Genomic DNA, 12,899 nt, shown 5'->3' on the forward strand with positions numbered 1-12,899 from the left:
CCAAAAGCACTATGATTTTAGGCTGTTAATCATCTCCAAATCGAACTATCCGAAGATGCTTACTTAAGCATCAAAGATACGAAACACGTATAACTTTTATTTAAACTACCCTATATCGTTAATAACATGATTTATGATATTATAATTTTATCTTACCTATCAAATGTAGATATTCTATTGTTTCTAAATTTAATTAACCGTCTAATTGAACAAAATGAGAAATATTTTTAATATATATCCAAAGAATTTCATATTAATTTTTCAGAATTTACAGTAGGAAAACGGGTACGAAATAGTTCAAATGATTCACAGTACATATAAGATCTGTTTAGTTTGATAAAAAACGATGATAAAAAAAAAAGAAAAGTACGATTTAAGTTTATCGTTCTTGAAAACGTTAACCTGATGAAAATGAATTCTGTTTCTGTCAGGTGTCAGCAGAGAACACGGTACAGCATCCACCGTTGGCTCCAGTCAATTCCAAAGGTATACCCAACAGCCTTGGTTTACGTCTGGAAGCAGAACCAAGACATTTCGGTGGTGGTGGCCTGGTTAAGATCAAATGCATCGCTGAAGTCGGTTCTCGTGCGTTCGAAGCTGAAAAGAGGGTCCAGATGGCCTATGTGAACAACCAGAGGCTGAGTGCCGGTGATCTTCGCAGCAACAAAGCTTGTCGTAACGACGACCGATTTCTCTACGGTCCTCTTATATTTTCGATCCTTCTGATCGTCGTTTCAACGTGACCGAGTGGAACGTGAACAGAATTAATAATAATAATCCGCGAATCACGCTTTAACGCGTATTACGTACGTCACGTTTTTGCAAGGCGGATTCAGTGTCAGTCGTCCGATCCTTTTCGTATAATGTTAACCTAGCCGTTAAGGTATTAGATCAATGATCTAACTATAAAACCAACGACGATGGATTTATATATTATATTTTTCTTCCTCTTTTTTCTTTTTATTTCTTTCTTTCATTATTATAACAAATTTTTCAATATTTTTATACCTTAGAAAGTCCCACGTTTTATCTAGTCGGTTGTTTAATTTCTTCTATTCATTATTATTATTATAATTATTGTTTCAAATGATACAAATCCTAGATGAAATATATATTATATTAAACTGATTTTTAATAAACGTTAATTAACACTACTGTGATTTGATTTTATATTCTACGTTATAATTATAATTTCATATATTTATACTTCAACTTGTATATTTAGATTCCAATCAATTTCCTTTATTATTGCGAATAATGAAAAAAATATGAAAAAAGTATAAGAAAGAAATGTTCCAAACTTCGACAGAGAGAAAAAAAAAAAAAAGAGAAAAATCACGTTTTCATTAGTCGATACCGATAGTTGACATATTTTAAAACTAACTTCGTCCAAATGATATTTCATTTCCTTATCAGTCTATTAACTCGTGATCTTACTAACGAGTTTTAAAACGATCCAAGCTTCTTTCAAACTTTCTTCTAGAATAATGAAGTCGAATCATTTCGACTTCTTATCTCGAAGTTTAAGTTTACTATGATTTTCGGTTAACGTTTAAGTTCGATAAAATCGGATATCGATTATTCGATACCAACCGTGATAATACGACTGCCATTTAAACAAAATAATCAGAAATACCAGAGAAACTAACGAACGAACGAACGAACGAACGAATATCAGCTCGAACTAACAAACTAATGCATAAATAAATTCATTAATACTTGACGTTCGATTACTTTGCGCAATTAACACTGCCTAGAAAATTTTCTCCCACCCTCCACCCCCAATTAAATGAACTGTGAGATAAGAGAGAAAAAAGAAAGAAAAGTAAAAAGAGAGAGAGAGAGAGAAAAGCTAAGAGGAAAGAAAACGGAGAAAATTGCACGCGATATTTATTTGAAAAAATTATAATTATCTTGTATATATCGTAGGGGAAACAGAAAAAGAGAAATAAGAAGGAGATGAGAGAAAGAGGGAGAGATGGAAGAGAAATATTACATTTTATCTTTTTTATTTCGAACTAATGAAACCGGGAATTGCAGCGAGTAATTATCGACTTTTTCAAAAATGTTCAATGGTAGCTACAAAATAATGAGAGATAGATGTGCACATGTGTGCGAATATAAAAGGTGTTTTAGAATTAGCAGGAAATATTTTTACGGATCATTATAATACGTTAAAATAATTTTAAAAGTTCGTATATATATATATGTCTTATTTGACTTCGTTATAACGAATTTTGGTATCACTAATTTCATTTGTAAACGCAATGTTACCGAATTTCAACCAAATTTCCGAATAACTGATTTAAACAATTTCTGAATAACCTATTTTCAAACAAATAGATCGCAAAAGTATTATTATCTATCATGTCAACTTATCAAACTTAGAATTTAATTAATTTAGTAAACAAATTGAAAATGTATGAAATTAATTAAACGGAAGCATACGGAAAACTCCAATTTTTGTCAACAACTGAATTAAAACGAAGACTCGAATATAATATATGAACGAATAAATATAAAAATAAAATATTTTGAAGAAACGAAAAATCATAGGTTAATTAAGACGCGTTCAAAAAAAAAAAACAAATTAATTACACCACGAAGTATTAAAATAATTGAATAAATACTAAATAACATGAAATATAAATGATAAATTATCTTAGTCCGAATATTTTAGCGAGCTAGAAACAGTGGGCGCCGTTATTTCCTTGAATAATTTTTAATATACGATTAATGTAAATTTTCCAAATAAATTATAAAGCGCTTTTATTGATTTTACGAATCGAACCAGAAAACGATTACACTTCATAAACAATAGAAATCATAAGAATGATGAAAAAGTAAAAGAAAAAGAAAAAAAAAAGTCATATCGTAGATATCAGAAATATTTTATGGATTAACGAGAATCATTGTACATAAATACGAATAATTAATAATACCTAAAAGTTGAATCCCAACCGATAAAACAAATAACGTTTACCTGATAATCTATGGAAATTGGTAGTTTACAAGGTACAAAAGACAAACCAACATGAGATAAATCGTAGCTACATATATACCGTAAACGATAGTATGCGTCACCTGCGAGTAACACTTGGATCGATAGTCGAACTTGGTCGATGGTCGATTAGAAACTATATACATATGTGCATATATATATATATGGATGGTATGTGTGTGTGTGTGTATGCGTGTTCACGTACACCTAAATGGCTCTAAAATCGTATAAAATTTTCTATGATAGAGTAAAACTTGATTCTAGTAGAGAATTTTGTTCGTAAATTCAAGATTTCGCATCATTTTGTTTATTTGCGAGCTGTCATAAGTTCGTCCTAGTGTTACCGTTATCGTTATCATTATCGTTATCATTATCGTTTATCATCGTCGTCGTCGTCGTCGTCGTTGCCGTCATCATCGTCGTCGTCGTCATAGTCGTCGTCATAGTCGTCGTCGTCGTCATAGTTGTCGTAGTAGTCGAACAAACATTTTCCACGTTGTTCCATGTGAACTCGAGTGTTAGACGTTTTCATCGTAACGTCGAGGCGGTCTCGCGACTCTCGTTACCGCTAACAAAAGCATTTCTCAGGGTTGAGTAAGAAAAAGATAGAAAGGAAAGAATAAGAGAACTAAAAATAATAAAAAAAAAAGGAAAGATGGAGAGAGCGAGAGAGAGAGAGAGAGGAGAGAAAGGGGAGAAATGGCAAGAGGTAAAAGTAAAAACGCGACGATTCTAAGAGAAGATCCTGCTCGACTACCTTTCGTCGGAAGGAACAAACGTTCGTAAGAAAAAAGGAGAAAGAAACATAAAAAGAAAAAGGGAAAAAGAAAAAGAGAAAGAAGGAGACAGAGCGAGAGAGAAAGAAAGAAAGACTGAAAGGGCTGGTAAGACAAGAAAGTACTTGTCATATGTCGCCCAGAACGAGAGAACGGAGTAAGAGAGCCAGACAAACCGAGAGAGAAAGGGGAAAGAGGTTTGGGGGGAAAACGCCTAAAAAGTTAAAGAGAAATGGAAGAAAAAATGAGAAAAAGTAAGGAAAGCATGCGCGATTGTGTGCCCTGCCCCGAGGCAAACGTGCTGCACTACGGTACGAAACAGTGCGCGCGACTCGAGCGGAAAAATAAGGTCTTTCGAGGTAAAGAACTACCCGGCTCCTTACTATCCTCGGACTTCCCCTCCCTTCCCCCTCCCCCTCTCCCCCCCCCCGCCCCCTCCCCCCTCCTCTCCCCCCCCCCCCCTCCCCGCCCCCTCCCCCCCCCCCTCCCCCCCCCCTCCCCCCTTCCCCCCCCCTCCCCCCCCTCCCCCCCCCCTGTAAACGAAAACTAAAAGGAAACAAAAAAATTACTGAACAGAATGAAGTAAACTGTAGTAGACGTGACAATACGCTAGAACGCCTGAGAAAGAACTAACAATAAGATACGACGATGGTGCGTTACATGCATGTACGTTAGATTCGAATGAAAGTACAAGATTTACTACGTCATTCTATATAAGTAGATACACGTAAAAAAGAAAAGGAAGTAATCATGCTAGAGTTACGTTATAAGAAAATCTCTCTCTCTCTCTTTCTCTCCCTCCATATGTTACATATGTAATAAAAAAAAAAGAGTAATCGCGGTGTCGTTGAGTTGTAACTTCATAAAAATCATTCTCTTTCTCTTTCTCACTTTAGTTCTTACTCTATTTTTGTTCTTCTCTTTTCTTCCTCATTCTTTTTCTCCATCTCTTTTAATTTTTTGTATATTCTCTCTACATCTTTCTCTTCCTCTCTTAGTATGTTTATTCAAGTTTCGATCACTATCGTTTATCGATTCAACTCGTTATTTATTCCATCGGAATAATTGATGACCTAACTAAACCTTGTGTACTTTATTTTTCTTTTCCACTCTTACACACGTACACACACATACGCATACACACATATCTACACAGATTGTATTAAACCATCGTTGCGAATAAACGCGACCCCTTGTGTAAACGAGAAACGCATAGCCAAAGTTTTATCGACAGGAATATCGGCTTGGTGATATTCAAAATGAACATCCTACTCATCATCTCTTCGTAAAAAGAAAAATAAAGAAGGAAAAGAAAATAAAAAAATGCAGAAAAGATGCTTTCGTCGCGCGTTTACGAGCAAAGAAGATTCGCTCAGCTCGGTTAAGTTCCGTTCGGTTCGCTGCGTCATATGATCCCGGACTTTTTCTTTTTCTTTTTTTATATTATCTCTCTCTCTCTCTCTCTCTCACTTACTCTCTTTCTTTTTTAATCTTTCTCATAACGATCCTACCTTTTTCCTTTTTTTTTCCTTTCATAGCTCGTATGTCATTAACGTTGACACGCCTGCCAAGGGTGGAAGTTAATAGCTCCGGAGATGAAACGAAAGAAAATGTGGAATACGTTCAATGAATCTCTCTATTACGTTACCCAACTATACATTACATAAATGTACTTACATCTATGAACTGAAATTAAGTGTAATATCCACTCAAGATTAGTATCCACTTAAATTGGATTAAATATATGTGATCTGTTTTTAAAAAATAAAAATAAAAGGAAAGGATTTCGTATGATTAAATTTATACAAAATGAAAATACAATAATTATAATCTTTCAAGAATGAATAAATTTCAATTAAATGATTTCTTCTCATGGAAGGCAAACAATGAAACATTTACAAAACAAATGATATTACAGTGGAGAGAAAAAGAGAATTCAATTAAATATTTGAAATTTAACGAATATCGTTATGTGAACGTTCCATGAAAATTGTTTATTTCGCGTAAATAAATATTAGAATACTTTATTTCTGATGCAATTTAATCCCTCTCTTTCTCTCTTTCTTTCTCTCTCTCTCTCTCTCTCTCTCGATATAATAATTTTCTAAAAGCTTGATCAAAGATAACAATGGTTAGGTATACACATATACAACGATACCCAGGACTGAATTAAAAATATAAATTGCAATCGAAATTCAATCTGCTTGTCAAAATATCGGACGCGATTAAAACTCGTGTACTATCGACCCCTTCCCCCTCTCGTTCGCCCCTTTAACCACCTACCTCTTGATCATCTTTCCTCTCTTCTGCAATAAAATTCAAATATTTACACGTTTCTACGTACCGAACAGCATCTCTCTCTCTCTCTTTTTCTCTCATTTTTTGATGTTTATTCGTATTTTTTACCATAACCATTTTCACAAATTTTACGAATTCACAGTAACGAGGTAGAGAAAGGTGGGAGAGAGCAAGAGAAGAATAAAATACGATTTCTCTTATCAACAGTAACCAAAAAAAAGAAAACCGTACCAAAAAAAAAAAGAAAAAAGAAACGAAGAATCGAAAAGTAACCGTAAAATCATAAAAATTGTGTGGATAAATGGTAAGAAATGGTTGTGGGAATCGATGTCATAGAAATTCGAAATTTGCTGAATTTTTGTGGTAGGATGACGGTGGGTAAACGAAAAAGCTCACAAACCGTCGACGGATGAGTAAGCAATGATTGGAAGAAGCTTCGCTCGACTTTGGTTCGAGTTTAGCTAGAGAGAACTCGGTTCATAGCGACAAGCAAAGTTTGTCTTATGTTTGTCGAACGTTATTGGTGTTTTCGCGTGGGACTTGGAACGAACACGTACATCTCCAATTTCTCTTTCTCTCACTCCCTTTCTCTTTCTCTCTGTCTATTTCTCTATCTCTGTTTCTCTCTCTTTCTTGGTTAGTAGACCAATCGATATTTCAATTTTACGGCTCGTCGAATTCCAAAAGCCTGAGGCACTCGCAAATCTTCCCTCGCGAAAAGGATCTATCTCTATCTCTATCTCTATCTCTATTTCTATCTTTCCCTCTCTCTCTCTCTTACTTTATATTTCTCTGTAGTTTCATCGAAGTACGCACTAAGGATACACGCTTTTTCTTCACAAGAAATCCTAAGCTGGGTTTCTTCTTCGACGTACATATACACACCCCCACTTTGTGTTAGACGTTATGTACCTTCGAAGTCTGATTGCCCGTGACGAGCCTAAGAAAGTCAAAGATGTATCTACCCGCCGTTTGCTTCGTTTTATCTTTACCCTATCTATCTATCTATCTATCTATCTTGTCTTTCTATTTCTCTATTTATACGAGTCTACGTTTCTTCCTGGGGGGAAGAAAAAGAAAACTTAAAAAAAGGGAGATGAAAATAATAGAAAAAAATATAAAATATTTATATATAACATATTTGAAAGACTTTTTTCTAATCTCTGTCGAAATATTAAACGAATTAATATTCTATCTTTCGTTGTTTTTTTATTTATCGTTTTACACCCGAGTTTGATTTGTTCTTTATTTTTTCTCCTTTTTTTTTTCTGAGGTAAATTTAATTATATTTATGTGATATCACGCGAGTTAAAAATAGCCAATGTGTGAGAAAGATATATGACACGTATATACAAATAATAAATTAAATCATACAAGTTACACAGATAGATCGATCGACAAGAACTTTAGGTAGGGATTTAAAAAGACAAAACATCTCTGGAAGATCTGATATAATTTTTAAGAACGTAGCTTTAAGAATTGTAAAGCAGTATAAATATATATATTATACATAAAGATATATATATATATATAAATAAATACATGTATTGCGACCCACAGCTAATAAAATAAAAAAAAGAAAAAGAAAAACAATCTGATTTGATAGATTACAGTACATAACACATATGCATGTATGTATTTATGTATTTAAACGAGTATTATACGGAATTTCGCATTGAATAAAAAATGAATAAAATTGAATTTAAAAAAAAAAAAAAAAGAAAAATGTACTTGTGGTTCGCAGAGTGGTGTGATATAATCGAATGTGTTAAATCAACGACGTGATTATCAGATCGCATTCGGTCGATTTTCAAATATTATTAATTTTCATAATAATAAAATATCGGTCATGCATATTTCATTTAATTTCCCTCTCTCTCTCTCTCTCTCTCTCACTATTTCTCTTTTTCTTTCTCTTTCTCTCTCTTGATGATATTCATAAGTACGAACCTTACAATATAAAGAAATAATTAAATAAAGGTAAAAAAATAAAAGAAAGTAATCAGAGCTCCGAAAAAAAAAGAAGAAGAAATTGAATAAAAAAAAAGGAGGAATATGGGGGCAAATTCTAACGACCGAACACGATCTCGAATCAGTCCATTATCGAGTAATTCACGTTACTCTTCCACGATTATATATATATATATAAAAAAAAAAAAAAAATCATTTTAGAATAAATCTTCGCGTCGTACGGTGAAACGATTCTTTTTCTTCTTTTCTTTTTTTCTTTTACTTTCGCTCGATCCTTTGAATGTCTTCAAAGTCACTTTACCGAAATATAAAATTAATTATACATTTTTTTTTAACGACACTGCCACTGAAAATTCATATCTTAAAATAAAAATAAAAATATATAAATTATAATAACATTGAATAAATCAATATATCGATTATCTTTCATTTTATTTTATTATTATTATTTCGGTAATGCAACTTTTGGGACACTTCGTATGTATATATAAACATATATTTATACATATTATATATATATATATATAATAATTAATTTTAAACACGTAATTACGATTGGAAAAATCGCTAAAAATAAATTAGTTATAAAAGTAAGAATAAAATTCTACGTTTGTAAGTAAATAATACGTTACGTGTTAAAGCGGATGAAACGATGATCCTTTTATTCGAAATATTCGATTAATTATATCTAAGATTAACGATAAAACGATATTAACGTAATGACCACAACACACACACACACACACATACACGTATATACATAAGTTCGAGTCGACGTTAAATATCTTTATGTAAGGTGTATAACGTGAACAACACTGGATTCGAATGGAAACGAGTATAGACCAGGGATTACACACGCGAATGCGTGCGAACGTTACATTTAGTCGTCGAGCACGAATGAAGGGGGCTATTTGCACGCATGAACGAACTTCCAAGAAATTAAATGTTTAATACATGATATGGGAACGTTCGAAATGAAAGCAGAAAGAGAACGAATATGTATGAGTAAGTGAAATATATATATATATATATAAATATACAATATTATATATATATATATATAAATAAAAAATAATATATAAATACAGATATACGTATATTATATATACACACACACACACATCAATATTGCAATAATTGTCACATACAAGTCGTCGAAATGTGTTTCGAGCGTTTATAAATATATCACATGATATATTTTCTAGATTAGACCACGTTTTTTCTAATCGTTGGAGAAACGAATCTAAAGGGTGGGTCGTGTAAATTCGTTCTATCGTCGTTGACAATGAACAACTGTTTAAGTAATTACAAAATTTAATTACCAATTATTACGTTATAATATTCCCAAATTCATTTCAAAGATATCGCGTGACACGTTTCTTTTTATCAATGTTAAAAAACTAACCAAAATGAAATTTATTTTGCGAGACAAAATATTTTCTCCTCTTTATCTTCGTCGTTGTCGTCGTCGTCGTCGTCTAGTGCTGAAAACTACTACGTGGAAGTTATACCATTTTTTTTTTCGTTCTTTTCTTTCTTTTTTCATTACGATAATACGTTCGATAAGTCTTGGAAACTCCGAAAAGAGAAGAGTGGAAAAGTGCAAAGAGTAAAGCGAGTTAGAGTAACGCCTCGTAATTTGTCGTGTCTGAGTGGAGTCCCACGATACCTACCAACCTACCTACCTACCTACCTACCTACCTACCTACCAGCAGCGGCCATTTCGACAATGAATTAATTTCCAAGAAAGATCTCGTCGTTCTCGTCTACCAACGGGAAACCATGTTACTAATCCGTGACGTGGAACATTTTAAGATTTAACCCATTTCTCGACGACCTTCCTCCCATCCTTGAATTTACTTTTACGACGACATACTACTTTCCACCTCTCCCCCACCCCACGCCCCCATTTTTCTATCTTCCTTTTTAATTTATTTTCTTCTAGACATTCCCGTTTAATCAATAAAAATTCATTACAAACAAATTGAAAATAAATGAAAACTTTGATCTCGTATTATTTGATTCGAACTATAACAGTAAATTAAATATTTCAACAAAATACAATCTCATCATTAAATAATATTTTAAACCGATTTTTCTATAATTTGCTAATATAACACACACGAAAATGATATGTTGCGATATGAAAATAGACAAAATGATGAATATAATAATATCGATTTAAAACTAGAGAGAGAGAGACGACCAATGGATAACGATACACAATTACCAACAGTTAGAAATTCGTGAAACTCATTTAAAGTCTGTACAACGATAAGTCAAAAATTAAACCTTTTCTGAGTTTTTAGGAAAACCCTTGGGGATACGTTCGTAGAAAGTTTTTCAGTTGCTACGAGGTCGCGAGATATCAGCCAGTAAAAAGGACACGCAAATAACGGTCCTATACTGTTTCGCATATAAACCTGGTAGTGTGTACATCCGTGTATTTGTGAGAATATGTTTGTGTATATGTATGTATGTGTGTTTGTGTGTGTGTGGTGGGTGATAGAGAAAGAAAACGAATAAGAGAGGGAGAGAGAGATGCACAGAATCTCATGAGAAGATATCTCTGATCATTTGTCTTACTGTTCTATTCTACCTGGATGTTATCCACGTTTCGTTACGACGTCGGTGGCAAAGAGGAAGGATCGAGTTAAAGCTTATCTTGTAAAAAAAAACGTGTATACAAGTAGAACGTGCACATACGCGCACGCGTACACACATATATATATATATATATATATATATATATATATATATATATATATATATATAAACATATACAAAATTACATACGTATTGTGTGAATTTTTCTTGTCTTAAAATTGAAGATCGATCCAGATGGCTGTTCCAAATTTAGATTCTTATTATAAAAACGTTTTATTTAAGAAGAAAATTATTATAAAAACGTGTAAATTGCTTATAATATTTCTTTAAAATAATAATAATAATAATAATAATAATAATAATAACAATAATAATAGTAATAAAAAAAGAATCTTCTATTCAATAACAATTATATAAAATTATAATGCAAATTAATAAGTTGCATATTGTCTTGTAATAATTATTGAATATTCAAATAAATAATAGAAATAAGGATTTGTGAACTGCGATAGGGCGAATGATAAGCGAGGTGCGACGAGCGAAGAGGATATCGATTAAATATAAGAGCACTTACCGACTTGTTCGTATGCACGTGTACATTGTCTTTGATTTTCTCGAGAAGTAAAGATATTCACAAGTTTTTCTGTGTCTGCCTTATCATTTCAATGATATTATAAATATCTTAGAAAGTAATATAGATTATATCATTAGTAAGAGTCTAACGAGATATTTATTAAACGAACTCCGATCTGTAACTGAACAACGAACAGAAAAATAAGATATTCTGGAAAGTCATTATGTATTTATGTTCTATATCAAATAAGAATAAGTAGATTATTTTTTGTGTACACAATTTTTCATATTCCTATATTAAGTCCTTATTATAATAATCATCATTTCATTTATTCTAATCAATTAATAGAAAATAAATTTAATATATATTATATCGAAGAATACTTTTAATATAAAATTATTAAATGAATTATTATTCGGACATAACTGTTCGATATTCAGTTCAGTCGTTAAACAATAAAATTTCACTAGTAAATTAAATAATAATTATTCTAACAAAGTTTTAGCAAATTTCTTATCACTATTTCACGCTAAATTTATTCACGCACGTTCCATTGAAACTAAACTAATGCACCTACATCGCTATTCATTTCTAACTTTTAAATCATAATCAAATTCTGGACGCTGCCCTGCCCTGATTAGAATCATTTCAAACCATCAACGAATTAAACCAAATACTCGGAATCTTCCTAGTCTACACACACAATGGATTTTATTTCAACCTATCTAATCTATATTAGCATATCTACTATTTCTTTATCACGAGTTAACATTTGACTTGGATTTACATACATTCGTTTACTCTATTAATATAGAATGATTTTCTTAAGACATACTGTATATTATAACAAAACAAAATTAAATGAAACGAATAAATACGTCACTTATGTTAGTTGTAACAAAATAATAGTAAAAAGTAAGGGGAGAAAAAAAAAGGATAGGTGAAAAATACCAGGACGATTTTCGTCTAATAAAAAGGAATGAAAATGATAGCGGGATTAAAGGGATGCACGTGTTCAGAATTCACAGAAGTGAACAAAAGCCTCGGCGTCTGTCAGTGAAGGTTTTTCTATGAAGCTTGTGTCTCGTCATCGTTGTCATTTAGGAACGAATTAACGCCGCGGTATGAGGATTTGTTGGGTGTATTTGATAGCGTCACGCGAGATTAAACGATGTTGGCAAACACCTGCTGTTATTTGCCTCGGAGAAAATTGGATACGTGCCAGCTTTTCCTTATCGGATTCGTCGGCTATTATTATCAAGATAAATTCTCTTTCTAAATCTAAATCAACCGAGAAACAACATGCATGCATATGTGTACATATGTACACGCATGTTTACAAATCGGATCAGTCATCTAAGGCTGGACATCAGAATATTATACTTAGATTATTTTTAATAACAAAAAAACATTATTTCTCGATATTTAAAAAGCAAAATGAATATTTTAAAAATTTAAAGAGAAACACTTTAATAACTAACTACTCGTTTAAGTTACATATGAGGAAAAAATGTAACTGGAAATGCTCATATGTATTTGAAGCGTGAGAATGAATCAGAAAGGATTCTCTTACAGTTTTATAAGAACGTGTCAGTTGGTACAAAGTGAAGCTATTTTCTCTGACTTATCTTCCATTTCACAGAGAGTTTCTCGCTTTAAGGAACACCACCTA

At 32.3% G+C, this 12,899-nt stretch overlaps 1 protein-coding gene across 1 annotated transcript in view; it reads left to right on the plus strand.

Moving 5' to 3' along the window:
- LOC122515661 overlaps positions 1-870 on the plus strand; it is a 174,023-nt gene extending 173,153 nt beyond the window's left edge. Inside the window, exon 6 of the mRNA XM_043633057.1 lies at positions 432-870. Within this exon, the coding sequence (XP_043488992.1) occupies positions 432-743 (312 nt within the window). The 3' untranslated portion in view covers positions 744-870. The remainder of the gene's footprint in view (positions 1-431) is intronic.
- The last annotated feature ends 12,029 nt before the right edge of the window (positions 871-12,899 follow it).

Source organism: Polistes fuscatus, unplaced genomic scaffold (assembly GCF_010416935.1).
Source record: "Polistes fuscatus isolate 324 unplaced genomic scaffold, CU_Pfus_HIC Scaffold19, whole genome shotgun sequence".
NCBI classification, from domain to species: domain Eukaryota; kingdom Metazoa; phylum Arthropoda; class Insecta; order Hymenoptera; family Vespidae; genus Polistes; species Polistes fuscatus.